At 48.3% G+C, this 23,873-nt stretch overlaps 2 protein-coding genes across 10 annotated transcripts in view; both read right to left on the reverse strand.

The window, feature by feature from the left end:
- Positions 1-23,873, reverse strand: part of PIGM (phosphatidylinositol glycan anchor biosynthesis class M) — a 564,607-nt gene that overhangs the window by 26,012 nt on the left and 514,722 nt on the right. The window lies entirely within an intron of this gene.
- LOC120940496 lies at positions 4,822-7,960 on the reverse strand. The gene is made up of 2 exons (XM_040353407.1): positions 5,078-7,960; positions 4,822-4,911 (listed from the first exon to the last, which is right to left on the reverse strand). Exon 1 carries the CDS (start codon positions 7,938-7,940, stop codon positions 5,082-5,084), a length of 2,859 nt encoding a protein of 952 aa, XP_040209341.1. The 5' UTR covers positions 7,941-7,960; the 3' UTR covers positions 4,822-4,911; positions 5,078-5,081.

Below are 23,873 nucleotides of genomic sequence, written 5' to 3' on the forward strand. Positions count from 1 at the left end.
GCGGAAGAGTGGACCAAGAGGTGAGCATAGCTGTCAGTTTGCCAAACAATGAAGGAAAGTTTGTTTGATACAGTTCGGAATACTTCGGGGTAAGCTTAATCCCCAAATAGGGTAATGAGGTCAACCACTGAAAAGGGAACGCAGACCGTAAAGAGTCTAAATCCGAGGGGCAAATATTGATAGACATCGCCTTCAACTTTGCCTGGTTGACAGCTAAGCCTGAGAACAAGGCAAAAGAATCCAAAAGTGACAACAGATTGGGGAGAGATTGGGCAAATAATGACAATTTGTGCGAAGTGAAAGTGGATTTGTTTTTTAATTGACTATGTATATATTCAGGGGTACTTGCCTTATGGGCGTTCTCCCCTTTCCCCTCAAAGAATTTTTTTAGATTTAATTTCCTTATAAATTTTTGCGAGTCTATAAAGGTTTCAAAACTGTTAAAGGCCCTGCTTGGCGCAAACTTAATGCCCTTATCTAATACCAATAGTTCCTCCTGGGAGAATGCAATGTTAGTTAAGTTGAAGATCCCTTCACCTAACACACCCTTTTTCTTTTTGCTTCCCCCTCTGCACCCTCTCCTTCTTGGGGGTTGTGTTTCCACCCCCCCTGCCGGTCTGAAAAACCGGCATGGGTGGTCTGAAGGACTCCCCCCAGTCCCTCCATTCCCCCTGCCACTGGGGAGTCTCTATATACGAACATAAAACAAACAGATGCACTGGCAGCGGTGGCATGGGCTTTAAAAAAACACTCGGAACTCAAATTAAAACAAAGGAGGTTCATACTTGAAGGTCTGCGGATGGCTATGAAGAATAACTTCTTCTGGCACAACCATAAGTACTATAGCCAAATAAAGGGGGTTGGCATGGGGAATAAGTACGCCCCAAGTGTCGCCAATATTTTCCTGAATAAATGGGAGAGTGAAGAGATATTCGGAAAATGCTGGCCACACATACAAACGATTCATTGACGATATCCTAATTGTATGGAAGGGGAATCGTGAGCAATTAAATAATTTCATAGAGCATATCAACACCAACCACTATGGAATTAAATTTACGGTAAATATACAACCTGATGTGACTCAGTTTCTAGACCTGGAAATATTCAAGGTCGAAGGTGAGCTGCACACGAGAACACACTTCAAAGAAACTGACCGTAACGGTTATATACCATTTGGAAGCTGCCACCATCCGCAGTGGAAGCGGGCTATACCCAAAGGTCAGTTCATCAGAATAAAAACGGAATTGTAACTCTATGACCGATTATCAGATACAAACAAACACCTTGATTGATAGGTTTGCTGATAAAGGTTATGATAGAGACAGGTTGGAGCAAACTAGATTGGAGGTAGGATCTCTGAACCGGGATGATATGCTAAAAGAGAGAGTAATTGAACCACCTAAAAAGAATGATGTCACCTTCATAACAGGTTTCAATGCAGACTATAGAGTGTTTGAAAACATCATTAGAAAACACTGGCCCATTATTTTGGGAGACCCACAACTCAACACAATTTTACCAGCCAGACCAAAATTTGTGTATAGAAGAGCAAAAAGAATACGAGATTCCTTGTTTAAAAATGTACCGGACCCACCCAAAAAGATGATATCCTTCCTTGATCAGAAGGGTTTCTACAGGTGCGGAAGATGTAAACTCTGTCGCACCACAAAAGGACCAAGAAAGGTTGACCATTTTCAATCCCATACCAACAATGAACAATTCAAAGTGGATAAGCTGATCACGTGCAGCAGCACACATGTCACGTACGTGTTGGAGTGCGAGTGTGGGCTGCAATACGTGGGCAGAACCACAAGAAAACTTTCGGTACGAATGGGAGAACACATTAGAAATATCAAAAAAGGGTTCATACACCATAGTGTGTCATTGCACTTTAAAAATAAACACAACAAAGACCCTAGTAAAATTAAGTTTTATGCCATAGACAAAATTGAACAGAATTGGAGGAACTTAAACCTAAGAAGGGAAGTATCGAGGAACGAAACCGAGTGGATCTTTAGACTAGACACACTTAAGCCTAGGGGAATGAATGTGGAACTAGACATAAATTGTTTCTTGAAAGATTATTGATGGTTTGTGCATTTCACGTTCTATTTCCCCTAAATACTTCATGAGTAATTTGATAATATGCACATGAATATCCCAAGTACGCATGCTATTAGAGCAGTTCCCCTTTAAGAACCAATATTAGATTATTTAAGATAATTTTTAATGCTTAATGATAAATAAACGAGCATGTGTATTAAGTAACTAGCAACATAGGGTCGAGACAGATACCAGTAATGGTATAAACTGAGAAGTGCCCATGTATAGAAATGTTGCAGTATAAGAAACTAAACTGTATATTGTTATAAGAATATTGCAGTACAAGAAATGAAAACTGTATATTGTTTCCTGCTTTTTATGGTTTTGGACAAATTTCTAGTAACACAATTCTAGTAATAAATGCTGTTCCTATGTAAAGTGTCCCTGGCAGCGTCAACCAGAAACATTGACTGCTACTCAGGGATCATTTCCAGTAGTTAAAATGGCCAACGACACATCCTGGATGGGGAATCAATGACCATTCAAAACACACATAGAATAACATAGGACGCCAGCAAACCAAAATGGCGGCACGGGCACTTCCGGTGACGCAGGCAAGATGGCCGCACACACACTTCCGGTGGCGGCGATAAACCATTAGGGGATGATACACAGGGGAACAAGCGCCCGCACACAGTGGGAGGGGGACAGGCAGAAACGGAGGCAGCAGCGCGCATAGCGCTACACACACAAAGCCACCCTGGCTGCTTGGCATATTTTTATTCCTAAATACTCGGCACTAACAGTCGGAATGGCAAAACGACTGTAATGATACTGGGATCCAGGAACCAAAATGGTGGAACTGGAACTTCCGGCGCCATCAGCCAAGATGGCGGCCGGGGGATTTCCGGTTTTCAGTGACCACTTTAGCACAATTACAGGTAACACATAGGGGTATAAATACAGCTGAAACAGTAGTGTCCACAGCTCACCTGACGACGCAATAGCGAAAGGCGTGGAGGCTGTCTGGACACACACATACGGAAGGTGAAGCATACCAGCACGCAGGGATCCCTTGTGGCGACACACGTGGAGTGAGGCGGGGTGCGCACACCTTCTAGGAAGCCATTTAAATGCTGGTCAGCGGCTTTTAACGGTTGACACTGCCAAAGACACTCAGTGCCGGTCAGAGGCACTTTATATTGTAAGTGTTATTTTTTACCTTTTTTAATAAATACATTTTAATATACTACACCATGATGAGCCCCTTGTTTTTGAGGATTTAAGGATATCTTGTAAAAGGGAAAAGGAGGCAATACCCACTGACGGACAAAGAAAAGACACCACTTTGGGGCCTAATACTATCTGGGGTCTGGTGAGTGTTGAGTTTAACCATTGGTGATGGTGGCACATCTTTGTCGGGTGGAAGAGATAGCGGCACTTTTCTGTATACAGCACTACCAACATTGAATCTTTTGTTATACTGGAACCTATTGTATAAGAGCAAGATTGTCTGTCATTGGACTATTTTCAGTGCAGCCAGCACATTGCACATTCTACTGGTTGTTTGATAATCATTTTATTCTTTGACATTTTTTGGTATTATTTGTTTCCAATATCAGCTATTGGATAATTCACAGTGCAGTTGGCGCATTGCACATTGGGTGCTTGTTTTTTGAATATTTTTTCTATATATCTATTTTTGGAAATGTTTGTTTTCACCATTTAGCCGGCTAGTAGTAGTAACAATAGCCATTTTTTCCTTCACAGGAGCACTGTGGCATATTGATGAGTATGCCGACACACTAATTCATATCTGTTATTCAATTTTAAAATTACTGTGTCACACTTGCATAATTTAAATCTAATTTATATTTTTACAGATTGTTTGTATTTAGGTTATTTACACCCTATATTGGGTACATTGTGTCCCTGATATATATATTTCACATATGGTTGATGGTGTATTATATTAGTCCACACCTCCAGAGATTAAACCCTCTGGATAATTAGATCAGCGCAGTAACATTTTCCTTTTTTATGCACAATTAACCCCTATCTAGGGTACACAGTACTGCAGCAGGTCACGGTTTTTATTTTATTTTATTTTGCGCCGGTGACACCTATAACAAATATTTACTTTTTGCTGTAATAAATATCACAATTTAAAAAGTTTAGGCCGATATATATATTATTCTACATATTTTTGTTAAAAAAAAAAAATCACAATAAGTGTTTATTGATTGGTTTGCGCCAAAGTTATAGCGTCTACAAAATAGGTGATAGATTTACGGCACGGAGGTTCGTTTCTTCCCAGCGCATGCGCCATTTACATTATCGACGCACTACACGTGAAATATCTCCTAAACAGAGCACGTTTAGGAGATATTTCCACTACCTATAGGTAAGCCTTATTCTAGGATTTCTTATAGGTAGAAGTCACACAGAAGGGTTTACAACCACTTTAATACTAGTATCCTAGTAGATAGGCTTAGCAATGGCATGCAATACCAAGCTGCTGCTAACAAAGCAAACTGAATATTGGCATGCATTAAAAAGGGAATCAACTACAGACATACAAATGATAATTCTCCCGCTCTACAAGACTCTGGTCCGGCCACACCTAAATTATGCTGTCCAGTTCTAGGCACCAGTCCTCAGGAAGGATGAACTGAAAATGTAGCGAGTAAAAAAAAAAAAAAGCTGAGTTAGGCTTACCGGTAACTCCTTTTCTGAGAGTCTTCCAGGACAGCCCATGAGACCTAGGGCTCCTCCTACCAGGACAGGAAACACGTTAACCCCCACCAGATAAAAGGGCGGTCCTCCAGGCCCCATGCCAGTCTTCTCGAGAACCGTAGGACTACCCTGAAAAACATATGCATTAATAACACATAACTTCCATACAACAAAACCGGGTGGGAATCCGGCTGTCCTGGAAGACTCTCAGAAAAGGAGTTACCGGTAAGCCTAACTCAGCTTTTCTCTCAAGCGTCTTCCAGGACAGCCCATGAGACGATGAGCCAGAACTTACCAGTCTAGGGTGGGACAACTGCCTGAAGGACCTTTCGACCAAACGCCTGTTCTTGAGCGGATAGCAGATCCAGGCGATAATGTTTAATAAAGGTCGAATAACTGGACCATGTGGCAGCTTTACAGATTTGTTCTGGTGAAGCACCAGCCCTCTCAGCCCAAGATGCAGCCAAAGCTCTTGTTGAATGTGCTGTAACAAAAGGTGTAGGAACTTCTCTGATTTTATAGGATTCTGAGATGGCCTGCTTAATCCATCTAGCCAATGTGGCTTTAGATGCACCTTTACCTTTGTGTGTACCTGAAAAAAGGACAAATAAAGCGTCTGTCTTCCTGAAGACCTTGGTGACCTCCAAATATGCAAGAAGGGTTCTTCTTACATCTAAAAAACTAAATTTCTTTTCCTGATCACCCTGTGGTGAACTACAAAAGGATGGCAGTACAATGTCTTGTGATCTGTGAAATGTACTAGCTACCTTAGGCAAAAAACCTGGATCAGTTTTCAATACAACTCGATCCTCAAAAATCGTGAGGAAAGGCTCCCTTACTGATAAGGCCTGTAACTCGCTTACTCTACGAGCTGAGGTAATAGCTACTAAAAAAATAGTTTTTAAGGTAAGTAATTTAACAGAAATATCCTCCAAAGGCTCAAAGGGAAACTCTACCAGAGTTTGAAGTACCAGGGACAGGTCCCAAGTTGGACAACTTCTTACCACTACTGGCCTGGCCCTTGAAATGGATTTAAAGAATCTAGCTACCATGGGATTTTCCAAAAGAGAAAACTGGAGGAAAACGCTGATAGCTGCCGCCTGTACCTTTAAGGTACTAACTGAAAGACCCTTGTCGACACCCTCTTGAAAAAATTCCAAAATAGAAGGAACATCATGCGTTGATCTTTGGTTTTCAGACAACCATGAATTAAACTTTTTCCAAACCTTGGAATAGATGGCTCTAGTGACTGGTTTTCTGCAATTTACCAAGGTTCTAATCACCTTGTCAGAAAACCCCTGAGCCTTCAGTATCTTCTCTTCAGATACCAAGCTGTCAAGCTTAATGAAACCACCTGTGGGTGTGACACTGGACCCTGCGACAGCAAGTCCTCTCTGTTCTGAAGTCTCAGTGGAGGCTCCGAGACCAGAGACTGTAGCAGGGAAAACCATGGCCTCTTGGGCCAGAAGGGGGCGATCAGAATAAGATCTGTTTCTTCTAGGAGAAACTTCCGGAGCACTTCCGGAATGAGTCTGATTGGCGGAAATGCGTAGCAGAGGTTGAAGGGCCACGGATTCGCCAGGGCATCTATCCCCAGTGATCGATCCTCTGGGTTTAGAGAAAAGAACTCCTCTGTTTTGCGGTTGTCCTGATTTGCGAACAGATCCGCTTCGGGACAACCCCATTTGTTGGTGATCTCCAAAAAGACTTCTGGATGAAGTGACCAATTGTCTCGCTCCACCCTGTGGCGACTGAGGTAGTCTGCCAAACTGTTTTGCGTCCCCTTCAGGTGCACTGCTGAAATTGAGCCTAGATTTACTTCTGCCCAAGACAAAATGTTTTGTGCGATTCCTTGAAGAATTCGACTCCTCGTGCCTCCTTGTTTGTTGAGGTACGCCACTGTCGCAATGTTGTCTGACAGGATCTGGAGATTGTGACCCCTTACCTCCGATTGAAAAGCTTGCAGGGCTCTTTGCACCGCTAGCAGCTCCCTCTGGTTCGATGAGGCTCTTGCTTCCTTCAAGGACCATTTCCCCTGTGCGACCTGGTCTTTGAGGTGGGCTCCCCACCCCCAGGCACTTGCGTCCGTCGTGATCCTCTTGGATATCGAGATGGACCAAGGCAGGCCTTTTGTTAGGTGCAGATTTTTCCTCCACCACCACAAACTTCTCTTTACCTTGGTCGGTAACCAAACTTTTGACTCTAGGGACCTGGCGTCCCCGTCCCAATTTTCCAGAAGGAATCTCTGCAATGGTCTCTGATGGAACCTTGCCCATGGTACCGCAGGGAAACACGAGGTCATGAGACCTACCGTCCTTGAAATTTCCCTCAGTGAAACCAACTGATTGGTCTGTAAGGCTGACACTGCTTGCACCATCTTGGAGACCTTCTCTTCTGGGAGAAAAACTTTTTGGACTACTGAGCAAAAGTCGTAACCCAGGTACTTCACCTTCTGGGCTGGATCTAGGGAAGACTTTTCCCTGTTTATCAACCAGCCCAGGGATTGAAGGAAGTCGAGTACAGTCTGAAGATCTGCTAGTAATTTCTGGCGGGACTCTGCCACTATTAATAGATCGTCCAGGTAAGGGATGATAGTTATCGCCTTTAATCTTAGTGGCGCCAGCGCTTCCCCCAATACCTTTGTGAAGATACGAGGGGAAGAGGACAGACCGAAGGGGAGGGCCTGAAACTGGAAGTGCCTGATTTCCGATCCCATCTTTACTGCTATTCTCAGGAATCTCTGGAAAGCCGGATGGATCGGGACATGTAGGTAAGCATCCCTGAGGTCCAACGTGGCCATAAAACAGTTTGGGTAAAGCAGATTCTTGATAGAGAAGACTGTCTCCATCCTGAAGTGTTTGTATCGGATCGATTGATTTAGAGACCGAAGATTCAGAATAAGCCGATACTTTCCTGACGGCTTTCTGATGACAAAAATGTGGGAATAAAACCCTTTGTTCTGATCTGACCGAGGAACCGGAATCAGGACCTTCTGGTCTAACAACTCTCCTACTTGGAGACCCAGAGCTCTTGCTTTCTCCCGATCTTTGGGAGGAGATGTGATCAAGAGTCGTTCTGGTGGCCGACAGGAAAACTCTAGCCTGTATCCATTTGCCACCAGATCCAGAATGAAGGGACTTGAGGTGACGGTTGCCCATTGTGGGAGAAAGGCCCTCAGTCTTCCCCCCACTGGCAGATGTTGGTCATTGTGGCTTGGCGGGCTGCTGAGGTGTGTTAAACAACACACCTCCTCTCCCTTTGCCTTTGTACCCGGACCAATGTTTTTTGGGCCTATTGTCCTTTTCTTTAGGACCTTGTTGCCATGGCAAGCCTTTATTTTGGCCACGAAAAAACTTTCTTCCCGTCTGCTTTTTCTTTTCTGGAAAGGCCTTTTTCCTATCGGCCGTACGTTCCAGTGCCTCCTGCAAACCTGGGCCAAAAAGATGATCCCCGTTTAGGGGAAGCCCACATAATCGTAATTTAGATGCTGCATCCCCAGACCATGTTTTAAGCCAAATGCTTCTTCTGGCTGAGTTCACTAAAGCTGAAGTTCTGGCTGTCATTCTTACTGATTCCGCAGATGAATCTGCCAGAAAACCCACAGCACTAAAAAGGAGAGGAAAGGATTTTAAAATCTCTTCCCTAGAAGTACCCGCTAAAAGATGGGTTTGGATTTGTGTAAGCCATTCCTCCAGATTTCTGGCTACACAAGTAGAGGCCAGAGCTGGTTTGAGATTCCCCATAGCTGAATCCCAAGCTCTATGAAGAAGGACATCACATTTTTTGTCCATAGGATCCTTTAGCGTACCCATGTCATCAAACGCCAGGTCCGAATTTTTTGAAACTTTTGAAAGAGGAGCATCTAACTTTGGGTTCTTATTCCACGGTAGCGCTGCATCCTCATCAAATGGAAACCTTCTTTTTAGGTTACCGGAAAAGAAAGGTTTTCTCTCTGGACTCTCCCACTCCAGTTTGATCGTATTAAGGAGGGAATCGTGCACTGGAAAGTTTTTACTTTTCTTTTTGTGCAAACCTTTGTACATAAGGTCATGCTTAGACATTTGTACCTCCTCCTCCTCCATTTCAAGGGTGGTATAGATGGCTTTTAACAAATTATCCACATCTTCCAGAGACAATTTGAACCTTGAGCCTTTAGAGGATACTCTATCCTTGGGCTCTGTATCTGACCCTGAGTCTTCCTGAGAAGAATGGGTAGATTTGGCTTCAGCCTCAGAGTCTTCACTCTCTACGCTCACCTGTGGGGTGCTAACCACTGAAGCCTTTCTTTTTGAAGATGTACCCTGTTGGGGAACCTGCATTTTGTCAATCAACTCCCTAAATGAGCCAAAGGTAGAAGCAAGCTCATCCCTGACCGAAGTCAACATTTTTTGACATGAGGTCACTGGGTCATCCTTCACTAAACCATCTATACAAGTGCGGCAAACTGGTTTTCCCCAAGTGGAACTCAGTTTGTTACCGCACACCGCACATTTTCTCTTATGTGGCTGTGATTGGGCTTTGTCCTGAGTCTTGGCCTGAAAGACACAAATTAAATGACCCCATAAGTAACCCAAGCCACAAAAAAATACTCCATCACCACGTGCAGGAGAAGAAAATGTGTCCCCTAACACCTAATCCTATGATTGGGAGGGGGGGGGGTAAAAACCTTCACCAGGATAGCAAGAAAAAGTGACCATAAAAAACACTTGCAGCTTACCTGAGAGGTGCTGGTGTTGGGGACTGCATCCGTTGCCTGAGCGATTATCGCAGGATTGTCCATGCCGTCCGTCTGGTAGTCCTACAGCCTGTGCTGTCTTTACCAGAAATCACCAGCAGCCATTAGCCCCCGTTTCGCGCCGTTTTATGGAGACAGGAACCATGTCTCCGGCGCCCGAGGATGACGTCATGCGACCCGGAAGTGACCCTCGCCGGATCTTCCTGTAGCCAGCTTGAAGCGCAGAGGCTCCGCCCCTACCAGCGCTAGTGAGCTCCACGTTTCCCAGCACGAATCAGCCATGCTGTGTGCGGGAAACACTCTCACCAACATACAGCCTGTGCTGCGAACAGCGCAAGGGACCCGACGCCATCCCGGTCCTGGCCCTCTCCAGGCACAAAGAAGCAAGGGCAGCAGCAAAAACTTCCCCATGGAAAAAACTGCTAATGGCAAGGAGGTTAGTCAAAATATATACATACCCCTTTGAACGGTCATTAGAGCCCCTGCCCATGAGACCTAGGGGACCAGGTTCCTGAAACATGTTACCCCCCATCCGGAGGAAACACTAATACTGGCATGGGGCCTGGAGGACCGCCCTTTTATCTGGTGGGGGTTAACGTGTTTCCTGTCCTGGTAGGAGGAGCCCTAGGTCTCATGGGCTGTCCTGGAAGACGCTTGAGAGAAAGTGAAACATAGCTACCGTATTTGCCGGCGTATAAGACGACTGGGCGTATAAGACGACCCCCTAATTTTCCAGCCAAAATGTTGGTTTTGGGATATACTCACCGTATAAGACTACCCCCTTCCTACTATTCATGCCTCACCTCACGGTGCCACCATTACATGCCAGACTATGCCACTACATGCCAGACTGTGCCCCATTACATGCCAGACTGTGCCCCATTACATGCCAGACCATGCCCCATTACATGACCAGACCGTGCCCCATTACATGACCATGCCCCATTACATGACCAGACTGTGCCCTTACCTTTTTCTAAGACATGCGAATCGCAGCCGTACGTTTTTTCAAAAGCCGCGCCTCCTACGTCTTCTGTTCCGTGATAGGCGGAACATTCAGCTTCCCAGGAGGCACTGTGTTCAGTGTTTGCCTATCACGGAGGCCCTCTCGTCCGAGGACGAGAGGGCCTCCGTGATAGGCGGACACCAAACACAGGACGAGAGGGCCTCTGTGATAGGCGGACACTGAACACAGTGCCTCCTGGGAAGCTGATTGTTTCCGCCTATCACGGAACAGAAGACGTCGGAGGCGCGGCTTTTGAAAAATCGTACGGCCGCGATTCTGGGATAAGGTAAGGTTACCGGCGTATAAGACGACCCCCGACTTTTGAGGAGATTTTAAAGGGTTAGAAAGTCGTCTTATACGCCGGAAAATACGGTAATAAAGGGTCTGGAGGATATTAGTAATGAGGAAAGGTTTGCGAGCACTAAACGTATTCTCTCTGCAGAAGAGACACTTGAGAAGGGATATGATTTCAATTGACAAATACCATACTGGTGACCCCACAATATGGATAACAAAAATTTGCGGAAGGGAGTTTAACAAGACACGTGGCCACTGATTAAAATTAGAAGAAAAGAGGTTTAACCTTAAACTACGTAGAGGGTTATTTACTGTAGGAGCGGCAAGGATGTGGAATTCCCTTCCACAGGCGGTGGTGTCACAGATCAGCTGCTGACCTGATCTGTGTCTTACCTTTTACTGATGTAGGTCGGCTGGCACCTGTGGTTCCACAAGCTTATGTTCAGCTCTTGCTGCACTTAGCAGCTATGGGTGTCACCGGCTTCACCTGATGCTTAATATATGTTTCCTTCCTGCTACTTCCTGTCCAGCCTCCCATGTGCCTCTCTATTTAAATTTCCACTCAGACCAGATTCTGGTTGCTTGAGCAACACTTGTTCCTGAGCGCCTTTCGTGCAAACCTTCCTTACCTTACTTCTCGTGAACTGATCTCTTGTGTACCAACTCAGCTAGTTCTCCTGATTACATTGTCTGCTGCTCACCCTGACCTTGGCTCGCTACCCGAATCTCCTTTTGCTCCATCCCTCCATCCTTATCTGACAGTATCTTCTGGTACTCTCCTCGCGAGCAGGGTGAACCTGGGGGTCGTGACCTGGGGTCAGCACGCAGCTAAGTCCAAACTCTTGTGAGGGGGTCCCCGGCAGAATACCAGCTGGCCCTTAGATCCCATGCCCTGGGGTATCCCGGGTCATCTGCTCGCCTATGGGCTCACACCAGTAGCACCGTGACAGTTTGCTCAAGACATGAGCTCCTCAGAGAGTCTGTCACTGACCGAAGACCAAATGCAACACCTAGTTCAGAGACTTAACTCCCAGCAAGCAAATCAAAAGCAAATAATGCTGTTTCTACAGGATCTTATCTCCCGTCCGTATCGTCTGCAAGTCGCTGCAACCTCAGCTCTTTCGGGCTCCTGCCTCATCTGCTCCTGGCAATCCCTGCTTGTATCTGCCGCCACCACCTTGTTTTTTTGGTGACCCTAAGGCTTGTCGTGGCTTCATTAATCAGTGTTCCATCCACTTTGAACTTTCCAGCCACCATTTTCCAACAGATTGCACCAAAGTGGCATATATTATCACCCTCCTTTCTGGTGATGCCTTAGCTTGGACCTCCTCACTCTGGGAACTACATAATCCTATCACCTCCGACCTCCAGGTCTTTTTGGCTGCATTCCGGAAAACTTTTGATGAGCCCGGCAGAGTGTCTTCTGCTGCTGGGGCCCTCCTTTGTCTGCAAGGAATAATAGTCGTTAAATACACAGGCCCAGATTCTTGTCCAGCAGCGTAATTTTGTGTGGGGGCGTAACGTAGCCGCTTTACGTTACGCCTCCGCAACTTAGACGGGCAAGTGCTGTATTCTCAAAGCACTTGCTCCGTAAGTTGCGGCGGCGCAGCATAAATCGGCCGGCGTAAGCCCTCCTAATTAAAATTTGGATCAGGGGGCCGTGTTTTATGTAAAACTACTGTGACCCGACGTAATTGAAGTTTTTGCGGAACGGCGCATGCGCTGTCCGTGGAATTTCCCAGTGTACATTGCTCCAAAGTACGCCGCAAGGACGTCATTGGTTTCGACGTGAACGTAAATGACGTCCAGCCCCATTCACGAACAACTTACTCGAAAAACAATTTCGTCGCGGGAACGACGGCCATACTTAACATTGGCTGTGCCTCATATAGCAGGGGCAACTTTACGCCGGGAAAAGCCTAACGTAAACGTCGTATCTGTACTGCGTCGGCCGCGCGTATGTTTGGGAATTCGCATATCTTTTTTTTTTTGAAATTTTTTATTTATAACAGGAAGATCGGCCCGCACAGGCCATAATGGTACAACAGTTCAACTTGTGTGATGCCACACATCAGGTTACAGGGTCAACAACAGTGCAGCCTATCATCTCATGGGACATTACAGATCAGTTATTGAAAGGCTGTATTATCTACTGGTAGTATCATCAAGCAACATCAGCGTGTGTCTAAATATAAGACATCTCTAGAGAATCCCTGGGTGTATGACCCCATTTAGAGTGGCAGCGTGTGTGCTATTGGGAGACCTAAAAATCTGCCTGCCAATCTACGTGTGATGTCCCTCGCATGGACCCCCTCAGGGGTCCGCACGAGCATCACGTATGTCCCTCGGCCTAGGGGGGCCCTTAGGTAGCTTGACCCGTGCCGGACCAATCCCTCCTTCATTTTCCAAAGTATTTAAATAATAAGAAATTAGAAAGATCAGGTACTGGTGTACCGAAAGAGAAGAAGAAGAGCAAAGAGAGAGAAAAGAGAAGTGTCAGGGGGTTGGGGGATTCCTGGGGGGGGGGGGTGCGGTCAGGTAGTCTGGGGAACGTATTAATCGGCGTCTCCTGCTTGCTCTTCCCTAAGGCTCCGTCCTTCAGAGGAGTATTTAAACACATTCCACAGTTGCCATGTGTTTTTGTATGCTTCCTGTCTATTTTGGCTGGTGAGGATAAGATCCTCCAAACGGTTGATACTATCGACTTTGTTGAGCCAGAGGGCTAGTGTGGGTGGGTTCTGGGATTTCCAAGTCAGCGGGATGCAGGCCTTAGCCGCATCTAGTAGGTGGCGCACCACCGATTTCTTGTAAACCCGCAGAGGGGTGTCCGTCGCGTGAAGCAGGAAGAAAGCTGGGTTGTCTGGGATTTCCCGGTCACTGAATTTCTGTGTTATGCGACGTACTTCGCTCCAGAATCCCCGTAGACGGGTACAGGACCAGAAAACATGTAGGAGGGTACCTCTCTCCTCCCGACAGCGCCAACACAGGTCCGACGCCTCCGGAAAGAGAGTGTGCAACAGCACCGGGGTCCTGTACCATCGAGTCAAAATTTTATAATTAGTTTCTTGGGTCCTGGAGCATATGGAGGACTTGTGGGTTAGCTCAAGGATGCGTTGTTTTTTACCCGTGGAGAAGGAGCAGCCCAGATCCCCCTCCCATTTAAGGATGCATGGGACAGGGCTGTCAGCGGGCGGGACGTTTAGTATACCGTACATCAGTGACAGAGTGTGAGATACCATCCCGGACCCCATACACAACTCCTCCAGGGGCGTGAGTGGTTGCTGTGTGCCATCAGGAGGTGGCATGCTGCTCAGGAAATGTCCCAGCTGGAGCGCTCTCATGTGGTCCAACCCATAAGGACCCGTGGGATCCGCCAGCTCCGCGGCGGTCTTCCATTTCCCCCTATCGCTAAAGTGTGATGCCTGGCTAAACCCGGCCTCACGCAATTCAAGGAATTTTTTATCCAGCAGGCCCGGGGAGAATTGGGGATGGCCCAGTATTGGTCTCAGCCTGGAGTTGCGCGTTGTGAGCGAGGGTTTTATCCACAATTGCGAGCAGATCTTAGTTGTCGTACCTATCAGCGGGTGACTCTTCAGACCCGGCGGCAGCGCCGCAAAGCACCACGGGGCTCCGCGTAGTGGGATAGGACTCTGGCTCTGCTCAATCTGTGTCCACAGTTTGGTGTCTGTGTTACGACACCAATCCACAAGTCTCCCCAGGTGTGTCGCCTGGTAGTAGGTGCGAAGGTCTGGCATTGCCAGGCCCCCGTGGAGTTTCGGGAGTGACAGCATTTTCCTGTTCAAACGGGGGCATTTCCCCGCCCAGAGGAATTTAGTAAATGCCGAGTGGGCCTGTCTAAAGAAATCTCCCGGTATCCGTACCGGTAGGGCCTGCAAAAGATACAGGAACTTAGGCAGTATCGACATCTTAAGGATGTTGCAGCGCCCCAGCCACGAGTGTAAGCCGCCATTCCATTGGTCTAGTAATTTTTTCACTGACCCGAGAAGGGGTGGGAAGTTAAATTGGAATAGGTGGGATAGTGACGTTGGTATATAGGTCCCCAGATATTTCAGGGCCTTATCTGTCCAGCTTAAGTCAAAGTCGTTCCTAAGCTCCCGGAGTTTGTGTTGTGGGATCCCCACTCCCATGGCCTCCGACTTACTGAAGTTAATCTTCAGGTTAGAGAGCCGGCCATACACCTCAAACTCCTGTAGGAGATTCGCCAGCGAAGTGTGGGGTTTCGTGAGGGTGAACATAAGGTCATCCGCATAAGCCGAGATCTTATGCTGTGTTCCGCCCACCGTTATCCCAGATATGTTGGGGTTCTGTCTGATGTGGCAAAGGAAGGGCTCCAGTGACAGAGCAAAGAGCAGGGGTGAGAGAGGGCACCCCTGTCTGGTGCCGTTAGATATCGGGAATGGCTCTGATAACACCCCATTCGCTTTGACTCTGGCCGTAGGGCCAACGTAGGCAGCCCCCACCCATCGCATCATCCGCTCCCCCAGGCCTACGTGTCTCAAAGTTGCAAACATGTATTTCCAATTCACGCGGTCAAACGCCTTTTCGGCGTCTGTCCCTACGAGGACACAAGGTGTCTTGCTGCTAACTGCAACATGTAATAGGTTAAGGACTTTGGTGGTATTGTCCCTGGCCTCTCTCGTCGGGACGAATCCCACCTGATCCAAATGAACCAGTTGGGGAAGATGTTGCTGCAATCTGGAAGCCAGGACCTTGGTAAATACCTTAAGGTCTGCGTTAAGGAGGGAGATGGGGCGGTAACTTCCGCACAGAGATGGGTCCTTGCCCTCTTTCGGTATAACCGAGATCTGTGCCTGCAGCGTGGTGGTGTGAAACTGTTTCCCGGTACCGAGGCCATTGAACAACCCAACCATCCTTTGACCTAAAGATGGCAGCAAGGTCTTGTAATAGTGTGCGGTAAGGCCATCCGGGCCGGGGGCTTTGCCTAATTTAGTATTGCTGAGGGCAAGTTGGAGTTCAGGTAGGGTGATGGGTTCTTCTAGTAGTTCACGGATGTCGGTCGGTAGTGTGGTCATATGTGATCTATCAAGATATCCTGTCGTGGGGTCTAGCGCGTGTGTCGGCGTGTGCAGGTTATACAGGGCTTCATAAAATGTCCTAAATTCCTGGGTGATTTGGTGCGGTAGTGATGCCTTCAACCCGGCTGCGGAGACTACATGTGGGATGTAAGATGCTAGGCGTTGTGCCTGTAGGGTCTGGGCCAGAAGTCTGCCGCACTTGTTGCCCGACTCATATACCTTCCTCCGGCATCTCTGCATTGCCATCTTGGCTTTATGTTGCAGCATGTCGGTAATCTGTGAGCGGACTACATTTAGATCCGCCCCCAGATCGCCCGCCAGGGTTGTCTTATGTGCAGCCTCCAATGTCTGTAGCTTTGTGAGGAGTGCGTTCAGTTGTGCCGTCCGGGCCCGCTTTATTCTCGCCCCATGTTTTATAAGGACCCCTCTAATCACGGCTTTATGAGCCTCCCAGACCACCCCGACGTCACTGTCTGCTGTAGTATTAGTCTCAAAGTAGCGGTCTATTTCCGTCACCACATCCGCCAAGACCACTGGGTCTTGTAAGAGGCTTTCATTAAGCCTCCAGGTCGGGTTCTGTCCCGCCCGAACGTCGGACAGCGCGTATCTCATCCCTACCGGCGCGTGGTCTGACCACGTGATGGAGCCAATCGAGGTATCTTTAACCGCATGCAATTGGCCGTGGGGTACCAGGATGTAGTCAATGCGCGAATACGATTGATGGGGTTTGGAGTAGAAGGAGTAATCCCTCTCACCAGGATGAAAGAGCCGCCAAGTATCAATCAACTGCGCAGCATGAAGCGTCGCAACTATCCGTCCCCGAGCGTCTCGCGATGTAGACGACGTCCCCGCGGAGGTATCCTCTGGGGGAGAGAGGGGTATGTTCAGATCCCCTCCCAGGATAAGTTGTCCTTCCGTGTATCGCATAAGTCTATCTACAGTTTTCTTAATGAAAGTGTCCTGATGGACATTGGGGGCATACAAATTTGCTAACGTCACCCTACTGTTTCCGACGAGGCCTTTCAGGAACAGAAAGCGTCCCTCGCTGTCTGTCTGGGTGTCTTCAAGTCTCCAAGGTACCTTTGCCGAGATGAGGATGGAGACTCCTCTGGATTTGGCCTCTGAGTACGCCGAATGATAGACCAGGGGGTAGTATCTATTCTTAAGTAGTGGCAGTCTAATGTCCCTGAAATGCGTTTCCTGTATCATGACAATGTCTGCCTTCAGGCGACGCATGTCATGGAGTAACATCTTTCGCTTTTCGGGGATGTTCAAGCCCTTTACATTTAGGGATATGATGTTGAGTGGGTCCATGACCGCACCTTGTATAGGGGGGTTGGGGGAGGGGGTATTAAGGTAGGGGGGGTTGGTTGGTGTGAGTAAGAAGCAGAGAACAGTACACCAGGGAGAACTAGAAGAAGAAAGAGAGAATAGAATAGAACGCTGGCACTAGGTCGTGCAGCTACAGGGAGAACTAATATAGCCCTAACGGCTGTGGCGCTCGCCGGGGCCTCCGCTCAAAGGGTGACCCCGGGGTATAGAGCGCCGCCCTACTTGGGGAAGTGGGTGTGCAGAGCCAAGGTATAAGCTACCCGGCCCTCTCCCCCAGAATGTGTAAATGCAAAGTGTAACAAATATCGGTAATATGAATAAGGCTTAATTATACCAAAGAACTTACTCTCCAACAACACCTAGGAGCAGTGTAAGCAATACAACAATAGGCATAAGAAAAAAAGAAAAAAAAAACATCCCAAACTTAGTAGTGCAAAATAAGGTGCATATCGCTCCGCAGTCCCCCTCCCCCCTCCCAAGCAAACCAAAACCAACTGGTGCCCGTCCCCCACATCTCCCACCCAGTGGCAGGTCCAACTTTCCCAGGCATATTATGACGAGTGGCGTGGGGGGGATTCTCCGAACGGAAGTCAAGGCCCCCCCCACTCGATTCCAGCCGCTCCTTGTCAGTAAATCGTCATCCTCTAAGCGTTGTGGGGAGACTGCCATGGCCCCCTCCAAAAACAACAGCCCACACCCCTCAATAGGAGCATCCGTAGACAACCACCCTCCCCGAACCCCCCCCCCGGGCGGCCGGCACACTACCATCGTGCGTGTCTGCATCAATCAGTTCCATCGGTGCGGGGGGGTGAGGGGTGGTCCGGCAGGCACCACAAAGTACACCCGGTGCGTGTCATGGATCGGCCCGCGTCCCTGCACGCCTAAATCTGGCATACATGGCAAGGGGGTAACAAGGCAAGATAATGGGACGTGGTGGGGCAAAACAGGCCAGTGTGAACAGCGGGAGGAGTGGAGTGGAGATCAGAGACAGGGAGACATGGCCCTCAGCCTACTCACGCGGCTCCTCCCGCGATGCCGAACGGTTCCTCCGTCTTCCCCGTTGTTGGCGACGTGGAGGGGGGCCTCGTCTTGCCGAGGGTCCGGAGCGCCCGGGAGGCCTCGGCAGCAGCTGCAGCCAGTTGGGTACCTGGATGGGTTCCGCCTCTAGAAAGTCGAATAGTGCCGGGAGGTCCGCCATCGTCTGCAGCGTGAAGGATCCAGAGTCTCCCCGGAAGGTCACCGACAGCGGGTATCCCCACCTGTATGTTAGGTCTTTCTGCCTAGCCAGGTCAAGCAAGGGACGTAGAAGGGCTCTTCGGCGTAGCGTCGCCCTGGAGAGGTCCGGGAGGATCCTAACGTGTGCGCCCGCAAGCTCCACGTCGCCAAGGTCCCAGGCTCGCCGGAGAATGTCCTCCTTCTGCGCGTAGCGATGGAGCCGGCAGATGACATCTCGCGGCCTGTCTGGTGATCGCGGCCCTAGTGCTCTGTGCGCGCGGTCCAGAATTATCGTCGCCTCCGGGTCTCCCAGCACGCCTCGGAACAGCCCCACGACCGTATCTCCGAGGGTCTCTCCCTCCGCACCCTCCGGGATTCCCCGCAGCCGCAAATTATTGCGGCGGCTACGGTCTTCGATGTCCTCCAGGTGGAGCTGTAGCTCCACTGCCGCGTCCCGGTGCATGTCCCTCGCGGTCTCCAGGGCCGCCACCCTCGCCTCCAAGGCCGTCACCGATGCCTCCCCCGTCGTCACCCGTTCCGTCAGTGTGGAAACCTCGCCACGGACCTCCTGGATGTCCCGGTTATGCGTTTCCTCCAGCCGGAGGATAAGAGACTCTATGTCTGACCGGGTCGGGAGGGCCTCAATGTCCGCGCGTGTTGGGAGGGCCAAAAGCAGAGTCCTTATTTCCTGGTCTTGCATCTCGTCGGCGGTTTGTTGGGTCTCGGGCAGCCCGGGGCTAGGCAAGCGGTGAAGCTGCTTCGGAGGCTCAACCACCGGGGGGGCTGTATTAGGTGAGCCCGCGCTGGCAGACGGCGAGGTGCCTCCCTGTGGGGATCCACGTGTTAGGCCTCGTGGTGCAGTTGCTCTGGTGCCCGGGGATCTGCTCTGTAGGCTGTGGAAATATTTATGAATTTCGCCTGGTCTTGCTCCAGAGGGTGCCTTGCGGTTAGTTGCCCTAGTGCTATACCTTCTAGCCGGGTGCATACCGATATTTCAGTGTATTTGCTGGGTTTTAGGGGATTCGGGCCGGGAGCTCACAGAAAGTGCTGCTTCACTCAGCCATGTCCAGGCCACGCCCCGGAATTCGCATATCTAGCTAATTTGCATACTCAATGCGGAATTCGACGGAAGCGCCATCTAGCGGCCAAAAGAAATTGCAGTTAAGATCCGACGGCGTAAGAGACTTATGCCTGTCGGATCTAATGGATATCTATGCGTAACTGATTCTAAGAATCAGGCGCATAGATACGATGGCTCGGATTAGGACTTACGACGGCGTACATGGCGCTGCGCCATCGTAAGTCCTTTCTGAATCTGGGCTACACTTCAATTACGTATGCTGGCTGCTGAACTCAAATGGAATAATGAGGCTCTTACCGCTACCTTCTGGCGAGGCCTATCTGAGCGTGTAAAGGATGAACTCACCACACTCCTACCACACTTGATGATTTAATCGCATTGAGCATTCAAATAGAAATTCAGATCCAGATCCAGTCATCTTCCTGCTGGCTGTCCAGCACTGGTAGTCCAAAGATATGAGAATGAGTTTGTGCTTGTTTCTTTATTGTGGCGGTAAAGGACATCGTTTGAACTCCTGTCCAGCTCGTCCAGGAAACTCCAGAGTCCAGGTCACTCTGAGGGAGGTGATCTAGACTGATCCTTTAATTCTGTCAGCTTCTCTCGTTTCACCCTACCCGTGTCTAATCATTGGGCTCAAAATGCCTATTAACTCTCTGCATATGTGGACTCTGGAGCAGCCGGGAATTTCATTGAACAATCTTTGGCTTGCGAGTTGGGCATCTCCTTTGTTGCCCTGGCTATACTGCTCTCCGTGAGCGCAGTAGATGGCTCCTTCTTGCCAATGAGCCCCATCCAGTTTAAAACCCCTCCTATTGCGTTACGCATAGGGGTTTGCATGGTGAGGAAACGTCTTTTCATAATTCTGCCTAAATCCTCCAGTCCCATCATTCTCTGCGTCCCATGGTTGCAGAAACACTCCCCGCATGTTGATTGGCACTCCAGACAAGTATTGGCTTGGGGCCCTCAGTGTTATGAACAATGTGTTTCCAAGGTACTACCACCTCCTTCAATCTCTCTGACCGAAACCTCCACAACTCCCATGTTGCCTTCCCAATATAAGTCTGCTGATCGCCATTGATCTGTTACCAGGGACCTCTCCTCCCCAAGACCGAGTCTACCCTCTATGTATCCCAGAGACACAAGCCATGTCTGAATACATTCAGGAAAACCTGCAAAAGGGTTTCATCAGGAAATCCAATTGCATTTTGCTCCATCCCACCATGTCTGACAGTGTCTTCTGGTACTCTCCTCGTGAGCAGGGGGAACCTGGGGGTCGTGACCTGGGGTCAGCTCGCAGCCAAGTCCAAACTCTTGTGAGGGGATCCCTGGCAGAATACCGACTGGCCCTTAGATTCCACGCCCTGTCACCTGCTTGCCTGTGGGCTCACACCAGTAGCACTGTGACAGGTTGTCTCAGTGGGGAGCATCGTTTAAAAAAACTATTAGATAAGCACCTGAATGACCACAACATACAGGTATATACAATGTAATACTGACATATAATCACACACATAGGTTGGATTTAATGGACTTGTCTTTTTTGAACCTCATCTACTATGTAACTATGTAAGGTCTCGGGATTACAGTGGAAAGGTTAATGGAACTTACCACTCCTGGGCCAGGTGCAACTCACATCTAGAAGCTTAGGGACACTGTGGGCCAGATCCACGTACCTCTGCGCTGGGCGCAGTGTATCTAAGATACACTTCGCTCCCGTAACTTTTTTTTTCCCAATCCTCAAAGAATTTGCGCCGTAAGTTATGGCGGCGTAGTGTATCTTTGGCGGCGTAAGGGCGCGGGATTCAAATGGATTTAATGGGGGCGTGTTTTATGTAAATACGTTGTGACCCGACGTAAACAATGTTTTTTTTAACTGCGCGTGCTCCGTCCCTGGGGGTATCCCAGTGCGCATGCTTGAAATTAAACCGGAACCAGCCAATGCTTACGACGGTGACGTCATTCTATGCAAATTCCTATTCGCAAATGACTTATGCCGGGTACACACGAGAGGATTTATCCGCGGATACGGTCCTCCGGACCGTTTCCGCGGATAAATCCTCTGAGGATTTTGATCCGATGGAGTGTACACACCATCGGATCGAAATCCGCGCCGAATTCCCATCGCGATGACGTGTCGCGCCGTCGCCACGATGATGACGCGGCGACGTGCGCAACGCTGTCATATAAGTAATTCCACGCATGCGTCGAATCATTACGACGCATGCGAGGGATGGGTTCGGACGGATCGATCCGGTGAGTCTACAGACCACCGGATCGATCCGCTGGAGCCGATTCCAGCGGATAGATTTCTTAGCATGCTAAGAAATTTTTATCCGCTGGAAATCGGTCGTCCCGAAATATATCCGCGGATAAATATCCGCTGGATCGTACACACCAGCGGATCTATCCGCTGAAACCGATCCGCGGATCAATTTCAGCGGATCGATCCTCTCGTGTGTACGGGGCCTTACGCAAACAACGTAAAAAATTCAAAATTGGACGCGGGAACGACGGCCATACTTAACATTGAGTACGTCTCATAATAGCAGCTTTAACTATACGTCGGAAAAAGCCGAACACAAACGTCGTAAAAACAATGCGCCGGCCGGACGTACGTTCATGGATCGTCGTAACTAGCTAATTTGCATACTCGACGCGTAATTTGACGGAAACGCCACCTAGCGGCCGCCGAAAAATTGCAGCTTAGATCCGACGGCGTACTAAGACGTACGCCTGTCGGATCTAGCCGAGATGCCGTCGTATCTTGTTTTGAAGATACAAAACAAAGATACGACGCGCAAAATTTGAAATTACGCGGCGTATCAAGAGATACGCCGGCGTAATACCTTTGTGGATCTGCCCCTGTGTCTGCAGTTAAAATCCATTATCCATTATCAAAGGTAAATTACTATGCTGTGGATATGTCTGATGCAGTTCAGAGACAAGACACGCTAGAGTAAAATATAGTTTTAAAAAAACGTAACATTACGGAGATCTCAGAGCTTTTGAGAAGGATCCTGATCAGAGAACAGGGACTGAGCATACCATTCGGGCAGGAGTTGCCATTTCTGCTTGAAGTATGGAGAAACAGGAAATGTTTAAGTAATTGAAACTCAAGATAGAGAATAATTACATTTTTACAGCCAGTTTCAAGCTAGCAGTAGATATTGAGAAATTTTGGGGTATGTGTAAGCCTATATATATTAATATTCAAACAAATAAAAGTGGAACTTGCCATACAACATATAATATTGTTGGTTATTTTAAATAATTAATAATAAATGAAGGCAGATGATGATATGATAGAGTTGATTCTTATAAATGTTGTTTTATGGGTGCACTTCATCCTCTATTATTGGAGAATGCATATTGCTATATTTGCATTCCATATTCAGCGAGTCTGAGAGACTTGCTGGATTGGAGAGTGAATGTTGAGAGGGGTTTAGTTCAAAGAAGTTAACTGTATAGATTGAAAGCATGTTATTACATGTTTATTGCTTAAAAGGTTGCAACTGCTGTTAGTCTATTCATGGAATGTGTTGGGCACATATTAAGCCCATACCCAATGCATAGTTAATTGGAATCATAAAAGGGAAATGTGACGTCACTATTAAATTACATGTTTGTGCTGTTTTTTTTTTTTTTTTAGGAATCTGATCAGATACTTAAATAGGCTAAGAATGTTTAAGATAATTGCAAGATACAAATTTTAAAGAGGAACATTTCACCTTATACATGGGGTATTTTGATTACTTTAGCTAGAGTCTGACTTTAAGGCAGGGGTGGGGAACCTGCGGGCCGCGAAATCATTCCATCCGGCCCCCCATGGGTTTGTAAAACAGCGCCGCCGATTGTCACTATGGAGCGGAGTAAATGTATTGCTAAACACACTGACAATGAATGAATGATCATGGCGATCATTCATTCATTGTCGGTGTGTTTAGCAATACATTTACTCCGCTCCTGCGGCCGCCCCCGTTAGCCGGCGCCAGCCTCCAGCCAATAGGATGATTGCACTGCAGCTGATGAGCTGCTCGCCTTGGTTTACAGCCCCGCCCGGCGGCGGCGCCCGTCCTGGCGGCGTGACGTCACTCACGGCAGGCGGGGATTACCATTCATGGCTGGGAGGAGCATAGAGAGGACGAGCCAGCGCCACCGACGAGGAACCATTTCTACAGCAGCAAGTAAGCCATAAATATGCTGACCGGATCATGACATACGGCGTATTTTTTTTAATATGCAGCATAGCAGCGGGGGGAGGGGGTAAATGTCCTGCACAGTGCACAGGACATTAATACATAACTTACCATGACCAGTGCAGGACATTTACCCCCCCCCCCCACATGCTGCATATTAAAAAATGCAGCA

Source organism: Rana temporaria, chromosome 5, assembly GCF_905171775.1.
Source record: "Rana temporaria chromosome 5, aRanTem1.1, whole genome shotgun sequence".
NCBI classification, from domain to species: domain Eukaryota; kingdom Metazoa; phylum Chordata; class Amphibia; order Anura; family Ranidae; genus Rana; species Rana temporaria.